The sequence below is a fragment of the Monopterus albus genome, unplaced genomic scaffold, assembly GCF_001952655.1.
Source record: "Monopterus albus unplaced genomic scaffold, M_albus_1.0 scaffold106.1, whole genome shotgun sequence".
NCBI lineage: Eukaryota > Metazoa > Chordata > Actinopteri > Synbranchiformes > Synbranchidae > Monopterus > Monopterus albus.
In genome coordinates, this window is record NW_018127986.1 from 847,882 (window position 1) to 856,274 (window position 8,393).

Sequence of the window (8,393 nt, forward strand, 5' to 3'; positions counted from 1 at the left end):
AGAGTGAGTATGACATTGTCCGTGGATTTGAATGTATGAATAGCACATATGACAAGGTGAAGGAAGATGATTAAAGTGTGGTGTTGTGTTCTGACTCACTACAGATTCAAGTTGAGAAGGAACACGTCTTTTTCGAGATACATGGTCAAGGTGTTGAGGATGAACCCAAAGACATATTAGAAATCAACAAATACACAGGGGATATTACTGTCACTGGCCCTGTGGACTATGAGCAGTTCAAAGTTTTAAAGGTTAGTAGGAATTGACTATCTCCCAGGAACCACATAAAGACATCTGAGTGACTGAGTGCGTCAGTCAGTTTAGGGTTTTTTTTTATTTCACACTTTTGCCTTTGCATTACAGCTGTCTTTTCAGGCATATGACAGAGACAGCCACACATTAGACACAGCACTGGGCGTTGAGGTACGGATCACTGACGTTAACGACAACCCTCCAAAGTTTGACAATGAAAAGTATGAAATCAGCATCAAAGAATCGACACCACAAGGTAACTTTATTGTGAACAATTCCCTAAGGTGATCACACTGCTACTAAGATGGCATGCTCATTTACCTGATTTAAAATTATTACAGTGATCCAGATAAATTAAAGTTCCCTTCTTCTGATACTACCAGGCACTGCGGTGATTACCCTTAAGGCATCAGATGCTGACATCAGTGAGAAATATAATACATTTGATTTACGAATAGTCTCAGTCACTCCTAAACCACAGGACCTGCAATTTTACCTAAGCCAAGTCTCCGACAGTCAAACTGGAACCATTTCATTTAAAGGGTGTTTGGACTATGAGGTGAGAGGACTCATTGCTTGATGGCATAATTCTCAAATCAAAAAATATCAAAGATGTCAATCTTGGAACTTCTATATCCTTAAATTAGAAATCAGAAAGATACACCATTATAGTGGAGGCCAAAGACCGTGGAGAAGAAGTACAGCTCTCCAGCTCTGGCACTGTCATAATCCACATAGAAGATGGAAATAACCACGTTCCAGAGATCACAGGACTAACAGTGGGCAATTATTTCATTCAGTTACCTCTATTAAGGCAATGGGATGTTGCCTATAATACAACATTCTCTTTTAATATTTTTACCCCAGGGCCCAAGGAGAGTGAAAGAAGGACAGCAAGGTGTTCTTGTTTCACGTCTGCAAGTTGCAGACAAAGACACCAAGGGTACACCGGCCTGGAGAGCAAAATATCAAATTCATGGAGATACAAACAACAACTTCAGAATCACTACTGATACCGAGACAAATGAGGGACTACTGTATTTGGAAAAGGTATTTTGTCTGTAATCGTACAGACATCAAAGGGTGATCTTTTTCTTACAGTTAAATAGCTGTTGGTGATAATATATGAAATTCTGATGCCACTGATTTAAAAAAAAGTTTTAAAACAATGTCATACCTTCAAAAACTATTAGATAAAAAGCAATACAATAGGCACTAAGTTTATGATAAACAACTTCCATTCCTGAGTATTGTGTTGCACCCACAGATGCCATTAGCTGATGTTTGTCCTCAGATTATTATGATCATTTACGTTGAACAGGATGTACTTGGACATTAACGAACAAATGCAAAACAGGTTTTGATGCAAATGTATTGTCCTCTGAGATGCTGAACAGTATCAGCAATGCTAATAAATACTAAAATTACTTCTAGGAATTTTAGCAGTGTGAAGTCACACTAGCACAAACTTCAGTGTCTTCAAACCAACATCTTTGCTTCTTTTACAGCCTCTGGACTATGAAAATGAGCCTCTGAAGATTGTGAATATCAGTGTGGAGAATGAAATTCCCCTTTTTTCTTGCAAAGTGGAGACTCGTGGCACCAGCACCACTGGTCTTTGGAAAGTCATTTATGGTGATGCTGGGACGATGCGGGTGATGGGTCCATCCACCCACCAAGTGACAGTGACTGTGGAGGATGTCAATGAGCCTCCAATCTTCGATGAACCTAATAAACATGTCAGTTTGGTTGAGAATGTTGCAGCGGGACACCTTCTGACAACATTTACAGCTAGAGACCCTGACGTCAACAATACATTGGTGTAAGTCATGAATACATTAGTTATATGTCCATCCTCAATTCTACATTAGTATGTCCATAGAGAATTTAAAATACCTAACAGAACATGTGCTGCAGATATAAAAAAGGAGAGGATCCAGCTGGTTGGTTTACAGTGGACTCTGGAAATGGGCAAATAACCACAATAAAGGGCATAGACAGAGAGTCGAGCTTTGTGAACGACAACATCTATGTGGTCACAGTATATGCTGTTGACAGTGGTATGACCTGGAGGACTTTTTACATTTAGTTTTATTTATTCCACTTTCTATATCACATTACTGAAAATGTACAATGCACGTTTTTGGTCACCAGGTGAGCCTCCAATGACGGGCACCGCAACCCTCAGCGTTCATATTACAGATGAGAATGACAATGTTCCAATACTGACTGCAAGCACAATTGACATGTGCCAATCTCAGGGACCCTCTCGGGCCAACATCACAGCTGTGGACCTGGATCAGCAGCCCTACAGTGGACCTTTCAGCTTCAAGCTCCATGGAGATGTTAAGGGCCAGTGGAAGGTTGACCCTGTGCAAGGTGAGCTCTAACAGCTTCTCTGAGATTGAAATGTAGCCAAAATCCTATTATGCAAATACTGTCACTGCTATCAAATTAACATATGTGTACAGTAATTTATAAAGCATGTCGCAGTGAATTTTTATAATGGGACAACTCATTCTGGATCTACAGGATATTCGGTCAATTTAGTGAAAGAGAACACAGTTCATTCTGGACATTATGAGCTGCTGCTGGAAGTGTCTGATCTCCAGGGAAAGGCTGCTGTCCACAACTTGTCAGTTACTGTGTGCAACTGCTTAGACACAGCAAAGCCAAATTGTCGCTTCCGTAAATCTACTGCCTCTGCATCAGGAGGAGGAGTGCTTGGGATAATTTTATTTTGCATACTACTGCTTGCAGGTAGGACACATGCCTGAAATACAGTGATTATTGCAATTATTATTTCTGTGTTAAAAAAAAAACTCATTTTCCAGGTTTAACATTGTCTTTTAAATTAAACTGACAAACAGTCAGGTTCATAAATATTTGGACAAGGATACATTTGTTGTAATTGTACCTATGTACAACACAGCAATGGATTTGAAATTAAGCAGTGAATGCATATTAGAATTGTAGACTTTCAGCTTTAATTCAAGGGGTTTCACAAAAATATCACAAGGGTTTAGGAATTACAGCCACAATGCACTACACTCCACAATTTTAATGCAGCAGCAGCAGCAATATTTTGATCTCAGAAAGATCTTAGGTTGTTGTTCTAACACCTGCTGAAGTATTTTGGACGTGCGTGCTCTATGTTTTGTTTTGTTTAATATGCCACACCTGGTCATACAATTGCTTGTCACTCAATGGTCCAATTACTTTTGAACCTCTGAAAATGGAGGACTATGTATAACAATGGCTTTAATTCCTAAACGGTTAATGCAATATTTTTGTGAAACTCCCTGAAACAAAGCTGAAACTCTTCAATAATATATTGACTACTTCATTTCAAATCCACTGAGGTGTGGTACAGAGGCAAAGTTACAAAAACTGTGTGTTTGTCCAAATATGCACCTGACTGTAAAACTGTTTTTTATTATGGCAGTGAGCCCTAACCCTAACCCTTCCTTGGGTAAAAGATTAGTAATGCCAGTCATTTTCTGTAGTTGTAGTATTTTCAGCAATAACTATACAGAGACTAAAACGAACTATGAATTGCCTCTACTCGCATTTAATGTCCCGTCAGTGTGTCAGTCCTGGATTAGCTTGTTGATTTGATTTGATTTGATTTGATTTATTCTTTCAAGCATATACAACTGTTGATATAACAACACACATTTTTACACACAATCCAATATCAATTTGCTTATACCTAGTACATGCTTGAATGGAGTAGGAAGAAGTCAGACTTATCCAGTCCTACCCCATGACATCATCTTACCATCATTGGTTTGCAAGCAGTAAATGATTCACTTCTACACACACACATATTATACTAAAAAAAGAATATAACAGTGTTAACATTCTTACATCACACAAGTGATATACTAAAGAATGGTTACAAAATATACACCACACCCACAATAGTCCATGTAGTTAATCATTGAGCCTGTTCTTGCATATATCTTCCTTTGACCTCATGATTCTCATTTGCTCTGACATGCACTGTGAGCTGTAGGGTCTTATATAGACAGGTGTGTGGCTTTCCTAATCACGTCCAATCAGTATAATCAAACACAGCTGGACTCAAATGAAGGTGTAGAACCATCTCAGGGATGACCCATCTTATGCACAATTCTTATCGCTCTTTTTTGTAATATATACAATGGTTGAAGTGAGCTTTTGTATGTATTTCCCCAGTTTCCAACGCCATACTCTAAGTATGGTAGAATCAATGAGGAATACAAAATTGTTTGTTGTTGCAACAGACCTTTATCATTTTCAAACAGAGATCTATCACAGGCAATTCATTGTCAGTTTTAGTCTGTGTATGGGGACTGTTGAAAATACTGTTAATATAGAAAGTGACCTGGCTTTTCCTTTACTACTGTTGATTTGACTGTGTGTGTGTGTGTGTGTGTGTGTGTGTGTGTGATCTTCTAGGTATGCTACTTCTGGCTTTTCTGATGAAATGTAAGAAAAAGCATGCAGAAATACCAGATCATGGTTTAGGACAACAACTGATGAAAAGTAACACTGAGAAGTTGGGAAATGACTGTGAAGTAATCTTTGTGCCCACAGACACACACACACACAGTCTAAAGATAAATGTGCTAGCACTTATTAAAATAACTTTGTATTAAAATCTTCTACAGGTGGAGTTTGACTCATACAGTCAGAATGGGGGACAAATCAAAACAGTATCTCAAGTGACAAGGAAGCCAGTAAGTGGTGTAAAACATAGATTAACTCAGTTCTTAATCATAAAGCATGACAAATATGGATTATTTAATTTTTTTGTAACTTCTTTTTTGTATTTTATTTTACTTACTTTCTTTATTTTTTTGCAGTCATTCAATAAACCACCAGTGTTCATTGAACATGCCAGCTCAGGGTACGGCGTGCCCAGAGCTGAAATCCTAACTCAAAGGAACCCTTTTCACTGGGTACAGAAACTATTACTATTATTACTGTTATTCCAATGTTGGAGAGACTATGTTTCCCGGCTGGCCTGGGAACGCCTTGGGGTTCCTCCTGAGGAGCTAGAGGAGGTGTGTGGGGAGAGGGAAGTCTGGGAGGCTCTGCTCAGACTACTGCCCCCGCGACCCAGTCTCAGATGAAGATGGATGGATGGATTACTGTTATTGTGTCAAAAGTGGCAATATACAGCACTGTTTGTCTGTTTATAAGAACAGTCATCTAGAAAAATCAGATGACAGCCAGCCTTATTCTTTAGCAATTTTCTCATGATGTAAAGACAGAGATTAATTGGCATGTTTTCTAAAGTGAAGTGTTGCCTTGGCTTGATATGCTTTTTTTCCCCAGGGGATAAATGACTCTGTAAGTGAAGCATCACAAACACGCACTGAATGCTACCTGTCCCAAGGAAAAAGCTCAGGGGAACAACCCTTCTTGGGCAGAAACTCCGCACGTTGGGTACTGAAATTATTATTTTTATTGTCAATAATCACTGATTAATACTGTCAAGAGGCAGATGTTAGTTATTTTACTGAGCAATGAAATTTTGCTGTTAATAACATTCTGGCATATTTCAAAAGCTGCCATAAAATTAACTGTTGACATGCTTGATCTTCCAGTCAATAGCTGCATCATCACCCACAAGAATGAGATATGAGCACAGAAACTCTCTGCGTGGGGTACTGCAATTTACCCTGTGATCTCTTTTTATTTAGTAGAATTTTCCAATATTTTATTTATTAACTGCGACATTTTTAAGTTGGACTTTTCATGTACCTTAAAACCACTGAATACATGCAACTTTGTGCTTCTGATTTCCCAGAGACAGCTGGGACACAGTAAATACTCTGCAGATCAAGAGAATGTAATCCAACAAGAATTGCTGGTCAAAGTGCTAAATAAGGTAATGTCAACAACTCGATCAATCCAACAATTAGTGTCACTCATTTTCTCTTCAAAATGTATTCTCCTTTCCTTTTGCCTCCTCTGTACCCTGTAGATGCTATGCACTCTCCAGGCACCGGGAGAGGAGCTGGGTGACTATGCTCCACATGCGTATGCTGAGGAGGGAGACATAGAGAACAGCTCTGAGCTTGATGCCATCTCCATCCCTGATGTTTCCTTCGACCCAGACAAGGACCTGAACCTGGATTTGAATTTCAGTAATCTGGCCTCTGTCTGCATACCTGATGAAAGGACCTAATACAGCGTCACAAAAAAACATCCGCCAGTGACTCTGATCCAAGTACAAAGTCATAAACCTCAATCACATTTGTAAATTACATTATAAAACCAATCCCAGCTGACATTGGCCTTAATAAAATTTAAGTCACTACAGTTCGTGAGGAGCTGTCAGTTTTCAAATTGACAAATTCTTTAGGAGGCAAACTGTCAAAAGCCAGGTGTGTTACTGTGTAAATAAAGCACTTCCAAAGAAGGGTGATTACACATGCAGCTGATACATCAGAATTTCAAAGTCCAGTCAGTCACCACCTTCTTACCAAACTGGATTTGTGTGAGGGCGTGTTTGTGAAAGCGTATATCCATCCATCCATGATCAGAAAAATGAAAACCTATGACATGTAGGTTCAGATATACTGTATTTGGATTGTTTAGCATTTGAATTTATACTAAAGTCTTGTGTCACATAATATGTTCTTTTCACTACAGGCAGAGTACCTAGCTTCTCTTTGGAACATTTAACAAAATGTATGTTACTAAGTTTTTGGCTTCACTTTTTTTTATGATACGTCTTAAGATTCAGCGTGAGTTGTTCATTCACTGTTTTATTCGTTGCTATACTTATAGTAGATAACAGAGTATAAGTCACTACAGTTCATGAGGAGTTCTTTAGGAATTCTTTAGGAATGCAAACTGTTTTCTACATGACTGTCACAAACAAGGTGTGTTACTGTGTAAATAAAGCACTTCCAAAGAAGGGTGATTACACATGCAGCTGATGCATCACAATTTCAGATTAAGTCCAGTCAGTCACCACCATCTTACCAAACTGGATTTGTGTGAGGGCATGTTTGTGAAAGCGTATATCCATCCATCCATCCATTAATGATACTGCTTATCCTGAACAGAGTTGCAGAGGGGCTGGAACCAATCCCAGCAGACATTGGCCTTAATAAAATTTAAAATAAAGAAAAAAGAAAAGACAAAGTAACTAAAGCAACAGAGAAGTATATGCTCTCTGACCTGGAGTCTCTCTGTCCAGAGAACAGTTGACCTCTCCACAACAGGCAGGTCACATCCCAGAGGAATTATCACATCAGTCTGCAAACAAAAAGCATTCTGCTCTCAACAACTGCCCAGTTTGAAACATTTTCATGACATAAGGGGCATATTAAATGTAAATTAACCAAAGTTTGCTTTAACACTGACTTGAATGACTATGTTATAATGCGACAGTAGTCACTTGGTTGTTAACAGAGAATTATGCACTTTGATGAGTTTTTGGACCACTTTTTTTTTTTTTTTAACAAATTTGAGATTAAAAATGTTCCACAGCAGTTGTTTGCAGCAAATAGGCCATCATAACCCACAGTAGGCCTACATTATCACCACACCAAACAGACAATGTTAGCAACTGAGGCTACCTGTAGCAAGTTGGCCACAGACTGGGGAGGGAAACTGGGTTAAAAGGTCAGTGACTTCTCCTGGCCAGAGAAACGGGCTAAATTGGGCTGGTATTGTAACTTTGTGTCTGCTATGTACATTATAACCACCACTTAGTAAAACCTAACACTTGATTGATTTTGATTGATTGATTGATTTTATTCTTTCAAACATGCAGAACAGAACAAATGAACAAATGGCAACAACACACATAATTGCACATATCCAACCAATGCTAATCCAAAATCAGTTTGCTTACACATATTACATGTTTGAATGGAGTAGGAAGAAGTCAGACTTATCCAGTCCTACCCCATGACATCATATTATACAAAAATTAATGCTTCATTGGCTGCAAGCAGTATCTCTACATTAATAAACAGAGTATTTCCTAAATGCCTTCTCGAATAATCTTGTTCTTGCATATATCTTGTATAACACATACATTTATATTTATGTTTAAACTCCTCAATTCTAGTACTATTTTTCATGTCCACAGTTAAATTATTCCATAATTTGACCCCACTTATAGAAATACA

General features: G+C 38.4%; 1 protein-coding gene across 1 annotated transcript in view; it reads left to right on the forward strand.

Annotated features, from left to right (window-relative positions):
* LOC109966060 (cadherin-13-like) overlaps window positions 1-7,301 on the forward strand; it is an 8,005-nt gene extending 704 nt beyond the window's left edge. The window contains exons 2-17 of the mRNA XM_020610637.1: window positions 105-251; window positions 364-508; window positions 636-811; window positions 900-1,031; window positions 1,120-1,302; window positions 1,761-2,074; window positions 2,170-2,312; window positions 2,407-2,631; window positions 2,785-3,012; window positions 4,696-4,814; window positions 4,908-4,976; window positions 5,103-5,198; window positions 5,578-5,688; window positions 5,850-5,909; window positions 6,053-6,133; window positions 6,230-7,301. Coding sequence (XP_020466293.1) covers window positions 105-251; window positions 364-508; window positions 636-811; window positions 900-1,031; window positions 1,120-1,302; window positions 1,761-2,074; window positions 2,170-2,312; window positions 2,407-2,631; window positions 2,785-3,012; window positions 4,696-4,814; window positions 4,908-4,976; window positions 5,103-5,198; window positions 5,578-5,688; window positions 5,850-5,909; window positions 6,053-6,133; window positions 6,230-6,433 — 2,433 coding nt within the window. The 3' untranslated portion in view covers window positions 6,434-7,301. The remainder of the gene's footprint in view (window positions 1-104; window positions 252-363; window positions 509-635; window positions 812-899; window positions 1,032-1,119; window positions 1,303-1,760; window positions 2,075-2,169; window positions 2,313-2,406; window positions 2,632-2,784; window positions 3,013-4,695; window positions 4,815-4,907; window positions 4,977-5,102; window positions 5,199-5,577; window positions 5,689-5,849; window positions 5,910-6,052; window positions 6,134-6,229) is intronic.
* Window positions 7,302-8,393: the final 1,092 nt, after the last annotated feature.